The following is a 14,498-nucleotide window of genomic DNA, read 5'->3' on the forward strand; positions in this document are numbered from 1 at the left end:
CTCTGATTTCTTATAATGTCCTTTCCTCATTTATTGAATTACCTGTAAACCGTGCCGAGCTCTATCTTTATGGAGATGATGCGGTATACAAACTTAAGGTTTAGTTTAGTTTCTCTTCCTCTCTCTCTCTCTTTTTGTCTCTCTCTCTTCTTTTTTTTTTTCTCTCTCTCTCTTCCTCTCTTTTTTTTCTCTCTCTCTTCCTCTCTTTTTTTTCTCTCTCTATTCCTCTCTCTTCTTTTTTTCTCTCTTTCTCATTCTCATTAAAAGGCGTCATGTATGCAGGTAAATTAGGGAAATCCCTTTTCTTCAAATTCACTGAGCTTTGGAATAACCTCCCTGCCCAGCTGCCGAACCTAGGCTCATTCCAATTATTCCGAAAGCCTCTGAAAACCTGGCTTTTCTCCAAAACGTAAAGCTATCTATTTAAAATGTAAAGCTAGCTATCCTCTTCATAACCTCTGATTTCTTATAATGTCCTTTCCTCATTTATTGAATTACCTGTAAACTGTGCCGAGCTCTATCTTTATGGAGATGATGCGCTATACAAACTTAAGGTTTAGTTTAGTTTAGTTTTAGCTTTGAAGCCCCTGCCTCCCTTGCACCTTGTGTGGCCGCATTGCCTGCACATAGCTTGTTGCGGCCCTGGTGTGTGACAGTTGAGAAGGGATCAAAATGGCAGAAAAAGTGCCATCTCCCCCTCAGGTCAGCTAGTGTGTGTTATCAGATTCCTGTAGCAAAGCGGCCCTTACCACCAGCTCTTGAGATTGGGAATAAGTTCAGCTGCACTACAGGCTGTCGCCCTTGACCTCATCTTCACCCACGAGATTAAATTAATTAAATGAAGGAAAGAATCTCAGAATTGCCACTCCAAGTGAGTTGGATAACCTGGACATACTGAACTACCTGGTGGAGGACTACCTTGTGTATGTTGGACACTACAGCCATTTTAACACATATTTTCTCACAGTCTAAAGCAGCCTTTCTTTACAAGCTAACCAGATGGAACAGCTTGTACTTTGCTAATCTATGAACGCATGTATCCTTTTGAAATGCTACTCCTGCTGGCCTAGTTCTTGTCTTCCTAAGGAGGATACTTCTCCAAGGTTCGGTGGCCATTGTTCATTTGTACTGAGCTGTTATCAGTGCCGTATGACATATGCAAGGCACCCTGAGAAGCCATAAAACACCCATAACAAGTAACAACCCCTGAAGGATGAAGGGGGAGTAGGGAAGTGGGGGCCTGGTGCCTGTCTCTGAAGCAAGCCATGGGATCCAGGCATGGCCAGAATGCTGGAATGTTATCCTTGCATCTTTGTTTCAGTTTTCTGCATAAGACTGTCTACAAGGACACCATCCTGAAGACATACAGTGTTGTAGAACAAACAAATCAACCTCAGCAAGATGATAAGGAAGAAGTTAATGAAATGCCCTCTGTTTGTGGACTGCCCGGGCCCCTCTCGTGGGAGAGAGTGAGAGAGGCGTGGACTGAGAGGAGAAGTTAGGTATACATTATTTTATGTACCAATAGGGAATTACATAACCAGAATTCGGGGATGGACTTTTTGGAACAAAGGAAGAATTGCTCTGTATAAAAAACACGTGCTTTTTAGGTAAAGCCAGAGAGAGATTCACTTACTTATGCTACGGGGATCTGCTAGCCCCCTGCTAAGCATATGGGTGCAAGTTCTTCTCTCCATTGCATACTGACAATACATTTTTCTGATATGTCTCTGCTGCTGTAAAACTGTAAGTTTTTATACTAACAATAAACGAATATTGTCTGTTTTGGAAGATACAATGCCGTCTCGTAGTTATTCCAATGAGGTACACAAAGCAGCATTTACTTCACAAGGATCATAATGTTGTTATCCATCTAAGGAATTGTGGCATGGGTATCTTTCATCGAACTAAAACCTTCATATGTTAACAATAGCTGTGTGTAACACTTTTCTTCAAAATTTAATAGTTACTACTCAAAAAATCTTTTTTTTAATTACTTTTTTCTTTTTTCTTATCTAATGTTTGTATTTTTTTAAATAAATTATCTTTTTTACCAACATATATTAGTTGAGAGAAATAAATTGTGCAAATACATTATTAAGAACACTGTTAGTGGTTCAACTTGTAGATTTATGCAAATAACGTTGATTTTTCAACGAGTTACTGCAAAGAGTCTTTTTCTCATCATTGGGTCACAACCAATAATTATAATTGTAAACAAAAGCACTTATCTTTCGGCTGGAGTTAAATTGTTGAACAGCATTAGATAGATTGCCGCAATAGCCCCATATACTGAGATTCTTTCCTTCATTTAATTAATTTAATCTCCTGGTTGATTAACCTTTTGTGTATCTGATTATTTTTGGTTAATCTTTTTCATTTTTGTATTTTGACTCATCTTCACCCACCCATTCCCTCATTAGACAACTGTCGTGCATTCCATTTCATGATCTTTTTTTTTTTTTTTTTTTTACTTTGTTCTCAATTCTTAAAACATTTGACTTAACAAACCTTAATAGCGGAAAGGCACTGAAGCCTGGCTGGGCTTTGCTGATCCTTTTCTTATCTCTTCACTAAATCTCTTTAAGACTTTTCAAAGAAACTCTGACGCTGGAAATCCAGGCAACAATTTGCTTCCATACTCGAGCAAATATCATTTTGTGTGCTGAGAGAGGGTGGCTCATGAAAGATAGTTACAAATCAATTACTTTAATGCAAGATATCTGGCATTTTTATATGCCACATATTTAGAAGTGACCCGTGAAGTCTCAGAAACTCAGATGCTATATCTCTTCTGTGGATCTTTGAAAGGTATCACTAGTCTAAAATGTTTCAGGTTTCTACCGCTCTTGAATGAATTTATTCCAGAAAAAAGTGGAATGGAGATTTGTATAGCATATTTTTATAGTTTTTACAACTACATTCAAACAGTCTACATACAGGTATTTCAAGCATTTTTCCTATCTGTCCTGGTGGGCTCACACTCTATTTAATGTACCTAGGGCCACACTCTCCTCCAGTGCAGCACCAGAAGTGAGTCAAGTATAGAACAATGAAGCCATTGTGACATCACTGATGATGCTGGCTCTTAGGCTTTGGTGGAATGAGGTATTATGACATCACAACATGAGCTCTGGAATGTTGCTACCATTTGGGTTTCTGCCAGGCATTGTGAATCAGGGAAAGGGATTGGGACTTGTATACTGCCTTTTTGTAGCTTTACAACCATACTCAAAGTGTTATTTTCCCCCTATCTGTCCCAGTAGGCTCACAATCTATGTAATGTATCTGGGCCAGTGGAGGATTAAGTGAGTTGCCCAGGGTCACAAGGAGCAGCATAGGGTGCTGAGGCTTTAGCTCTAGTCTAACCACTAGGCTACACTCTCCTCTGCCGTGGAATCGAGGGTGAAATACGTGGATTAAAAACTGGCTGGAGCATAGGAAACAGAGAGTGGGGGTAAATGGGCAATACTCAGATTGGAAGAGCGTCACCAGTGGGGTGACCCGTGCTCTTCAACATCTTTATAAATGATCTGGACATTGGTATGACGAGTGAGGTGATTAAATTTGCGGATGATATGAAGTTATTCATAGTAGTGAAGATGCAGGGGGATTGCAAAGATCTACAAAGTGACATAATCAAGCTTGAGAAATGGGCTTCAACATGGCAAATAAGGTTCAACATAGATAAATGCAAAGTGATGCATGTCGGTAACAACAATCTCATGCATGAATATAGGATGTCTGGGGCGGTACTTGGGAGACCTCCCAGGAAAGAGACTTGGGAGTTCTGATCGATGAAGCCATCGGCACAGTGTGCTGCGGCGGCAAAAAGGGTGAACAGAATGCTAGGAATGATAAAGAAGGTTATCATGCCTATGTACTGGGCCATGGAGCGCCCTCACCTGGAGTACTGTGTCCAGCACTGGTCGCCATACATGAAGAAGGACACAGTACTACTTGAAAGGGTCCAGAGAAGAGTGACTAAGATGGTTAAGGGGTTGGAGGAGTTGCCTTAGAGTGAGAGATTGGAGAAACTGGGCCTCTTCTCCCTTGAAAAGAGGAGACTTGAGAGGGGACATGATCGAAACATTCAAAATACTGAAGGGAATAGACTTAGTAGATAAAGACAGACTGTTCAAACTCTCCAAGGTAGGGAGAACGAGAGGGCACTCTCTAAAGTTTAAAGGGGATAGATTCCGTACAAACTTAAGGAGGTTCTTCTTCATCTAGAGCAGTGTTCTTCAACCTTTTTACACCCGTGGACTGGCAGAAATAAAAGAATTATTTTGTGGACCGGCAAACTACTAGGACTAAAATTTAAAAACCCCGTTTACGCCCCATCTCCGCGAGCTCGGTCCCTGCAAACCATCTGATCCCATCTGCACAAGCCGCAATTATGATTTTATATTGAACATAAGAACATAAGAACATAAGCCGTGCTTCTGCTGGGTCAGACCAGAGGTCCATCATGCCCAGCAGTCCGCTCACGTGGTGGCCCATCAGGTCCAGGACCTGTATAGTAACCCTCTATCTATACCAGTGGTCTCAAACTCAAACCCTTTGCGAGGCCACATTTTGGATTTGTAGGTACTTGGAGGGCCGCAGAAAAAAATAGTCAATGTCTCACCAAAGAAACGACAACCCCGCACGAGGCCAAACTCTTTATAGTTTATAAAGCTTTCCTTTAACAGTTTTACCTCATGCAAAATTGTCATCTCTTCAACAAGACACCAATCACCTCCTCTGCTTATACTTATTAAAGTATAAAAAGAAACAATATTCTGAACAATTGTGATTTTATAAATACAAATATACAGAGTACGGACCAACAAAACCCCTGTCTCCCCTCCCCTTCACATATATCCCCTCTACTATCAAGAAAACTGAACAAGCCAAGTTATTATAGAATGCTACATAGAAATATCATGCTAACAGAATACTGCAGTCCCCAGTTATGTCTCTAGCAGGATATATAATTCAAATCTGATATATTCTAATGACAAAATAGAAATAAAATTATTTTTTTCTACATTTTGTTGTCTCTGGTTTCTGCTTTCATCTTCTTTTCACTCTTTTCCTTCCAGCATCTGCCCGTTCCATCCAATGTCTGCCCTCTCCCCCTTCCATATGTATCTGACTTCTTTCTATGCCTCTCTTCCTTGTCCATCCTCCTCTCTCCTTTTTACATCATTCATTCCAGCTTCACTGCCTTCTTCATTTTTATCTCTCCTACACCAGATCTAGCATCTTTATCCCTCTCTCATTTCTCTGCTGACCCCCTTTCCAGCATCAATGTCTCTCTACTTTCTAATTCCTCTCTCTCCCCTTTCCCTCATCTGATCTCTCCATTCCACCCTGACCCCCTTCCCCTCCTGTAATTTCCCTGCCAGCTGTTTCCTTCCTTTTTTCTTTCTCCCTTCTCTCCTTCCTTTTTTTCCTTCTCCCTTCCCTCCTCCCTCTATCCAACATTAACTCTCTTCCCATCCCTTTCCCTCCTCCCTCCCAGCAGCATCTCTCCTTCTTCTCCCTTCCCTCCTCCCTCTATCCAACAGTAACTCTCTTCCCATCTCTTTCCCTCCTCCCCTCCCAGCAGTATCTCTCCTTCTTCTCCCTTCCCTCCTCCCTCTATCCAACATTAACTCTCTTCCCAACATTAACTCTCTTCCCATACCTTTCCCTCCTCCCCTCCCAGCAGCATCTCTCCTTCTAACTCACTTCAAGTCCAGTAAAAGCTCTCCCTTTTCCAGACCTTCCCAGCCTCCTACAGTGGCTTCCTCCCCTTCCAGCAGCTCTCGGTACTTGCCTGCAGGAAGTTGCCGGTAAATCACTTCCCTGGCAAATTGGAGAGCTGGTGGGAGGGGAGACAGCCACTGTGAAGGCTCTCCAGGATCTTGTTCGTACACGCTGACCATCTCCCTCCACCTGCACCTGAATCTGCAGCTCTCTCCGGTCTAATCGCAACTTCCCTGCGGCCCTCTTCAGCAACTCGGCAGGGGTGGCGATCAAGACACGCTGCCGATGTCAGGACCTTCACTCTTTGAGTCCCGCCTATTTTGTTTCAACTTCCTGTTTCCGAACAGGCGAGACTCATAGAGGGAAGGCCCCGACGTTGGCAGCCTATCTTGATCGCCTGAGGCTGGGAGGAACATTAGTCGGGAGGAACCGCAGTCGGCAGGAAATTTAACTGCCGTCTTGATCTCGCCGGCCCTGTGCGGACCGGCAGAAATTTTCTGCGGACCAACACCGGTCCGCGGACCGGCGTTTGAAGAACTGTGATCTAGAGAGTGGTGGAGAGGTGGAATGCTCTTCCAGAGTCTGTTATAGGGGAAAACACCCTCCAGGGTTTCAAGACTAAGCTGGACACAAGTTCCTGCTAAACTGGGACGTACGCAGGTGAGGCTAGACTCATTTAGAGCACTGGTCTTTGGCCTGGGGGCTGCTGCGTGAGCGGACTGCTGGGCACGATGGACCACTGGTCTGACCCAGCAGCGGTAATTCTTATGTTCTTATTTACTGGCCTTATCTATTAAGCTGCTTTAGCTGTTAATGCAGAAGGTGTACTTTATAACAGTTAATGCACCTCTTTAACTGTTAGCACGCACCAATTTCCGTGTTAATAGCTAGTGTGAAATGGGATGGAAGAATGCACCTTATAGTTAATGTGGAGTTAGTTACTACATGTTAAGTGTTAATGACGCAGCCAGGAGCAAGACTAACATTGTTTGGCTGGCTGTTAATATATGGAACAGGGCAGAAGTGAGAAATGGTGCTGGATTTCCAAATGTGAAGAAAATTGCATTGTATTGTTGCTGATGCAATATAAATGCATGAAAAGACAATTGTCTCCTATGGCCTGATAATAGGAATATCTAAAGCTGCAGAGGATAAAACAGGCAGCCCTATCTAAATGAGATGTATTACTGTGGTGTATTCTATCTAATGAGATTTTGTGAACACATAAAGGCTTATTCAAAAAGGGCTTTTTTTTTCATTCTGTGTCTGTGGATACATTAAGGCCCTGATTCTGTATAGGACGCCCAGGAGAGGTGTCCTATACAGAATCGGTCCTACACTAAACCCCGATTCTGTAACCGGCGTCCATGGTACAGACGCCGGTTAGAGAATCGGGTTAAATTAGACACAGTCGCTACACTTATCGCTGCAAGGGATCTCTCCCTGCTGCAATAAGTATAGCGGCCGTGGCCGCTTGTCCCATCGCTGGCAGGAGGATGCCCAACTCCTCCTGTCGGAACCCCGGACCCCTCTCCCCCCCAAACTCGTAATCGCCGACAGGAGGATGCCCAACTCCTCCTGCCGGAAAACCCGACAACCCCCCGCCCCAACTAATCTCCCTCCCCCAACTAACCTTTAAATGTTGGTCGGCTGGACGGTTCTTGCTGCCGTCCAGCCGACAGGCCCGCCTCGTGGAAATAAGACGGGCCTGCCCCTTCCCGGCCCATCCCCGCTAAATCTAAAGCCTGATTGGCCCAGGCTCTAGAAGCCTGGACCAATCAGGCCTTAGGCATAGCGGGTCTGCCCATCCCCACTAATCCTAAGGCCTGATTGGCCCAGGTGCCTAGCCTGGGGAGCATATTTTTAAAAACATGCATCCCGATTGGCTGATTAGACAGCTGTAGGACGCCTACAGCTGCCTAAAATTGGGACGCACTTTGTAGAATCAGGGCCTAAGTATTTACTAAGACTTGTATTTTCTATACTGCTTTCCTTGGATACACAGACTAATCCAAAAGTTTACAAGGTACACAAATAATACAGAGCAGCAATAAATCCTAAAAATAATACAATAAAGATAGATATACAATATATAGATATATATAAATATACAGTATATATAAGGACCATTTTTAAAGTATGAATCATTTTGTTGTAAACTCATAATTTATTGCAACTCAAAAATTTTTTTTAATTACAGTAAATATCTCTTAAACTACTTTTCAATATAATCCCCGTTGATGTCCAAGCATTTTTGAGACCAGTAGACGAGCTTGACAATCCCCTCATTGAAAATTCTTCCTCCTGTACCTTGAACCAGTTATTGACAGTTTTGTGGACGCCATCATCAGTCTATATGTGTTTTCCGCCCAAGAATTCCTTTAATTTTGGGAAAAGATGAAAGTCCGATGGCGCCAGGTCCAGGCTCTATGGAGGATGGTCCAGTATCTCCCACCGAAATTTCTGCAACACTTCGGATGTGTTTCGAGCAACATGAGGACATACATTATCATGCAGGAGACACACTCCCTTTAGTGAGCACAAATCTTTTAGTGAAGATGTGACAGATAGGCGGCTGGATCTCACTTCATCATGCGCGTTTGTTCTCCCTTCGTTAAACAACCAACACCATTTCCGAACATTTGCCTCATTTATTACACCTTCCCCGTACGTTTCAATTAGCTGTCGATGAATTTCAGCTGGGCAAATGTTCTTTGCATTTAAAAAACGAATCACCGATCGCACCTCACAGTGAGAGGGATTAATGAAATACCTCTGTGAAATTACGTCTGACACAATGATTTGGGCCCTTAATATTTCTTTTCATGGATTATTGGATTGAACTTTTAATAAAGCCTGCATCTTGATCATCTTCTCCACCTGTCTTTGGTTTTATCAGATTTTTATTTCTGTGGAGTTCTTCGGGTCAACCTTTTGGTTTTGACACTGAAAAGCTTGGCAATGATAGCAGGGTTACAGACAAGTTTGGACATGTTCCCAACAATGTTCCAGTCCAAAGCGCCTACTTAGGTTGTTAATATACGCAAACGATTCTTACTTTAAAAATGGCACGGCTGACCTAGGTATTAGTTAAAGGTTATTGTTGCTTTATTTTTGGTTCTGTTAATCTCTGGTATATTGACTTTATATATTTTATCATGTTATTACTTATTTATACTGGTCAATATACCTTTGTATGTTGCAAAACTTTAATAAAGATTATTGAACTTTAAAAAAAGGCCCTCTTGTGTATTTAACGGGTGCTAGAATAGATGTGTCTGTCTGTCTGTGTTTCTTTATCTCTCTCTCCTTGGCTGCTGTCTGTGTCCTTCTGTCTCCCCCCCCTCCCGAGCAAAGCTGTCTGCCCCCAGCGCACACCTCCCCTCAAAGCAGCCTCCTTTCCCTCTCTTTCCATGGCCCCTTATGTCTTCCCCCCAGAGCAAAGCTGTTTGCCCCAAGCACACCCCTCCCCCCAAATCAGCCCCCTTTCCCTCTCCCTGTCTCTCCATGGCCCCTTCTTTTTTCCCCCCAGAGCAAAGCTGTCTGTCCCCAGCACACCTCCCCCCCAAAGCAGCCCCCTTTCCCTCTCCCAAGGGGATCAATTCTTACCCTCCCTCCATCCCGGCGTCTTCTGGCCTGCTCCTCTTCAAAGCAGCCTGCGATCGTGGTGGCCGGCTTTAGCGAACCTCGCAGGCCGCTCTCCAACCTCATTAGCACGTTCCGTCTGACGTGATCCCGTTCTTTAAAGCCGACCACGATCGCAGGCTGCTCTGAAGAGGAGGATCAGCGGCAGCGGTAGCGGTGAGCGAGGGCGGGAGGTGTGTTCCCTGCCGAGGACGCGGGCAGGGAGAAAGCTTGCCTGCGCTTCCTCACAGCAGCAGTTGGTGAGTGAGGGCGGGATGAGGGGAGTGGCCAGAATGTTCCCTGCCGCCGGGTTCTAAAATGGAACACGGCCACGGATCACACACCACAGTGGCAGGGATCATGCTGTTTTAACAGCGCATGCGCCGGTAAGCTTTTATTATATAGGATATATATAGGATATATATATATATATATATATATATATATATATATATATATATATATATATATATATATATATACATATACACACATGGGCCTCAGAGCAGGACTGAGCATCCTTCTTGCTCTCAACTTCTGAACAGGTACGGGGGTGGGAGGTTTGGGGATGAGGAGGGCTAGGAGGAGCATCGGGTGGCAGGAGGGAGTGGATATCCCTTCTACCAATTTTTTTTTAGGGGAGAGGATGGTTTGGGGGTGCAGGGGGCATCTGGTGGCAGGACACAATGGGCATCCCTCCTGTCAATTTTTGCTGGCATGGGGTGGGGCAGTTCATCAGGAGGGGTCATTGGCAAAGGCCATTATCGGCGGTGGGGGGGAGGGGGCAGCACGGCATTTGTTTTTAATGGGGTAGATATTGTGCACATGTAACACACACACAATATCTGTGCCATTAAAAAAAAGAAGCCCTAACATCTTTGGTACTTCCCCTGCCACTAAACTGTTACAACTTCCCCAAACCGTCAAACAGTCACTCTCATAGTAACTGATTAGAGGAGGATTACCAAGAACCTCTGTGCAAATAATTTGCATGGAGGTTTGTTGGAATATCAATCACTGTTTCAGTCGGCCAAACAATCAGCCAACAGTGATTCACACGGTCTTAATGACCATGTTTTGTGCATCTAGCCCTCAGTTTCCACTGATGAAAATTGGGGATTTGGTTGGCAGTTTAAGAGTACAACAGCTAACCTTGATACCTGTTTATAATAAATGTCTGCGTATATGTATCAGTCGTTGTCGAAAGTGTAATGATACAAGTCAGTAGCAGTCTACTTTTGAACACAACTCGCTGTTCAGGTTGATAACAGTGTGCTTTATAGAGTTACGCGGGGACAGAAATCCCACCCAGCCCCGCCTGTCCCCGTCAGGATCCTCTCTGTCCCCACCCGTCCCCGTCAGGATCCTCTCCGTCCCCACCCATCCCCATCAGGATCCTCTCCGTCCCCACCAGGATCCTCTTCATCCCCACCCATCCCCACCAGGATTCTCTCCGTCCCCACCCATCTCCGCAAGGAATTACCTCCATCCCCGCCCGTCCCCATAAAAAGCAGCAATTATTCCTGACAGGTTCATCAATTCCACAGTTTCTTTTGTGTTTGCGCTGCTGTTTTCCTTGTGGAATCTCTTTGGTGGAACCCTTTTTTTGTTTTCTGTTCAGGTAATTAACTTATAAACCCTCTCTTTTACTAAGGCTGACGTGTCCATTATATTATATGGACGAACGCTGCTTCCAAAGCCTTCCATCCCCGCGGGAGTCCTGTGGGCCAGAGGGGGGTCCCTGTGGGAGTCCCTTGGGCCAGAGGGGTGTCCCCATGGGAGTCCCGTGGGTTAGGGGGGATTCCCGCGATCCCCGTTCCCGTGCAGACCTCTAGTGCTGTGTCCAGAACTACTGTAGATTATTATCAACCTGCCAGAAAAGAACAGACTCCTGATGCAGGCCATAGAGCCGAAACACGTACCTATTGAGTCTTTTATTTACAAATAAAAGCATTCCAGCAATTTTGGTCACCTTCACTGTACCTTTTGTGTTATTTCATTCAGAGAAGGTGATTTCTCCTGTTTCGTTATGAAAATTGGGGACTTCCAGGTCCCCTGCTGTTGCTGATCGCTGAGCATACATCGGCAAATAGTGCTGTTAATTAGATTTTAAATAATCTAAACAGTCTTGGTAAAGTCCACGATGAACCATAACCAGCAGCTTAACATGGGTCACAATCCCATAGTATGCAAAATAAAAGGGGACGTGGTCATAAGAAGTGCATGGGAGAGCCAGGAACGCTCTGAAATGTTATGCACTGTGTTAAAGAATTTGACGGAAGTGCGCCCAGCTTGCGCAGCAAGACTTACACCAGGTTTCAGCTGATGTAAGTTCTCATGACCAAAGTCAGGCATGGGAATCGGCATTCTGAGCTATTCTATAAAGAGAATTCATCTCGGATTGAAAGGTCACTTGGACACACAAAGTCAGAGGCGTGAAGAAAGTACAAGAAATTTATTACGGTATACCGGACTCTAGTGCAGTTAATAGCCTGCCTACTAGAGTGTCAGAAACAGGAAATACACGGACTTTTGTGCCCTTTTTGCAAACTAATATATGCAAAAATTACAATTTTCATTTGTTACTTCTATAACTTTCTACAATTATTATTGGTCCTAAGCTCACACTAGCAGGTCACTTATCTAACTCTTACAGGTCTAAATGTTAAATGTACAGAAGACACACTAACCAAAATCCAGTGAGGTGGATTCTATTGACTGCGGGGTTTCAGATTGACCATATCAGCAGGTCTGTCAATTCGTCATTCATTTTTTTGTATCTTTTTTTTATATGCTTTTTATATAAGTATATATTTATGAACTTTCATTTTTGACGTTTTTTCATAATAAATTAGTGATAAGAACAATATTAAAGGTGACTTAGCTTATTTCTGTGAGTATATAAGTCATACTGGTTTGAAGTTTTTTTTCTCTCCGATGTTATACATAGAACACTCCCCTCTGCCAACGCGTTTCGCCAGTCTTTCTCAATGTACAGAAGGGCAGGGTACATCATGGCTCAAACTCTTATCTATTTAGCTTACAATGTGGTAAGGCAGAGACATACATTTTAGGCAGATGAAGTCAATAGATTGTACACTTTCTTCAGCAATGTAGGCCAGAGCAATATTTTAAACAACAGTTAACCATTTCATGACCCTACAGGATCATCTTTTATAGAACAGTGATGAGTGCTGATTTTTTTTTCTCAGTGCCTAATTTTCTGCGCCGTTTAGTCAATCCAGTCCTTGGCATCTAAATTTAGGCACTTTGTATAGAATTGCTTTTTTAATTTTTTGGCTTTTGTTCAATTTGAATATCTTCATAAAACTGAAATTATCCTGTCATCTCTATTATATGCAATACATTTGAATATATGCTATTAAAGCCTTTTAATCACTTCAATGTAATATTTAACAAAGACTATTAAAACACTTTTTCTGGCAATTAGAGTAATACCTGATTTCTATGAAATTTGCTTGTGTTGCATATTCTGAATCAAACTATAAATCTAATATACTGTATTACAGCTTGAAGATATTGATCTTTCACTCTCTCAGTGTCTCAGAAGGTCCTGACACTTTCACTTTCTGTTTCTAGATGGCTATACTACGGATGACATTGAGTTCTACTGGCGGGGGGGAGATCATGCAGTGACAGGCGTGGACAGAATTGAACTACCACAGTTCTCTATTGTGGACTACAAGCTCCTCTCCAAGAATGTGGTTTTCTCCACTGGTATGTGTTGGTAATATACGGTAAATTTATCATAAGGTGCTTGGACGACACATCTAATTGGTCAGATTATTGACTAGATTGATTGCAGGAACACCAAAATATGCCCACATTCTGCCTAGGCTTCAGAAACTGCACTGGTTGCCAGTAGCATTTAGAGTACAGTGCAAGGCTGCAATGATTTCTCATCAATTTTTGTATGGTACAATCCCAGAGAATTTTAAGAGTAAGATGATTACTTTACGTTCTGAAAATTCTGCTTTGTTAAAGGCTAATGTTAACCCAAAATATGTCGAAACTGGAGCAACATTATGGAATTCACAGTTGAGAAAAAGCGCTGATAGAGGAACTGTTAGGAAGCTCCTCAAAACACAATTTTTTATAGTGTCTGACTTGTCCTGTTTAAGGGATTACTGTGCATTTAATTTGAGATGTTTTGCACCTATCCTGTACTGTTTTAGCTATTATTTATGTGAACATTTGTAAACCGCCTAGGAATTAGACAGTATAGAAACTTTTAAAATAAATAATAAATAAATAGATCTAGAATACCTGATAAGCAAGTAAAAGAAAATTGATATGAAAATGTTGTATTATGCAGTTCATTGCTTTATGTTAATCTTCCTGTGGTCTTGAATAAACAAACCAAAACTGCAGATATGTACAACGATGTAGACAAATTTTATTGTGACAAGCAAACTATATATAAAACCTTTTTACCCAACAGGGGACCCAACACGGTCCGTGTTTCGGACAACCTTCATCAGGGGTCCTATTAGGTACAGATATAACATAAAACCCAATATTAAAAATACAATAATATAAACAGTTGTAATAATAATAAAAGTAAAAAAAATAAAAAAATAACAAATAGTAAGACTAAGACAACAAGATGATCAATTTGACCATATACTATAATATTAGAGAATTAAAAGAATGAGGACAAATATATGTTTTAAAAGGTGATAAGTACGCATGCAATATCCATAAAAATGCGTGCAGAAAAGACAGAATTCGATAATAAGTGACTGCTAGTATTAAATATGAACGGACTGTGACGGAACATAAGCCATAGTCTATGGTCAAATTGATCATCTTGTTGTCTTATTCTTACTATTTGTTATTTGTTATTTGTTATTTTTTTACTTTTATTATTATTACAACTGTTTATATTATTGTATTTTTAATATTGTGTTTTATGTTATATCTGTACCTAATAGGACCCCTGATGAAAGTTGTCCGAAACACGGACCGTGTTGGGTCCCCTGTTTGGTAAAAAGGTTTTATATATAGTTTGCTTGTCACAATAAAATTTGCCTACATCGTTGTACATATCTGCTGTTTTGGTTTGTTTGTTCCTGGCTGGTTTTTTTTTACTGCAGACAAGGTTGGACCTCCCTTCT

At 42.3% G+C, this 14,498-nt stretch overlaps 1 protein-coding gene across 3 annotated transcripts in view; it reads left to right on the forward strand.

Moving 5' to 3' along the window:
• Positions 1 to 14,498, forward strand: part of GABRB2 (gamma-aminobutyric acid type A receptor subunit beta2) — a 477,172-nt gene that overhangs the window by 430,146 nt on the left and 32,528 nt on the right. For all 3 annotated transcript variants that reach the window (XM_033927785.1, XM_033927783.1, XM_033927784.1), the window contains exon 6: positions 12,961 to 13,098. In XM_033927785.1, coding sequence (XP_033783676.1) covers positions 12,961 to 13,098 — 138 coding nt within the window. The remainder of the gene's footprint in view (positions 1 to 12,960; positions 13,099 to 14,498) is intronic.

Source organism: Geotrypetes seraphini, chromosome 18 (genome assembly GCF_902459505.1).
Source record: "Geotrypetes seraphini chromosome 18, aGeoSer1.1, whole genome shotgun sequence".
NCBI classification, from domain to species: Eukaryota; Metazoa; Chordata; class Amphibia; order Gymnophiona; family Dermophiidae; genus Geotrypetes; species Geotrypetes seraphini.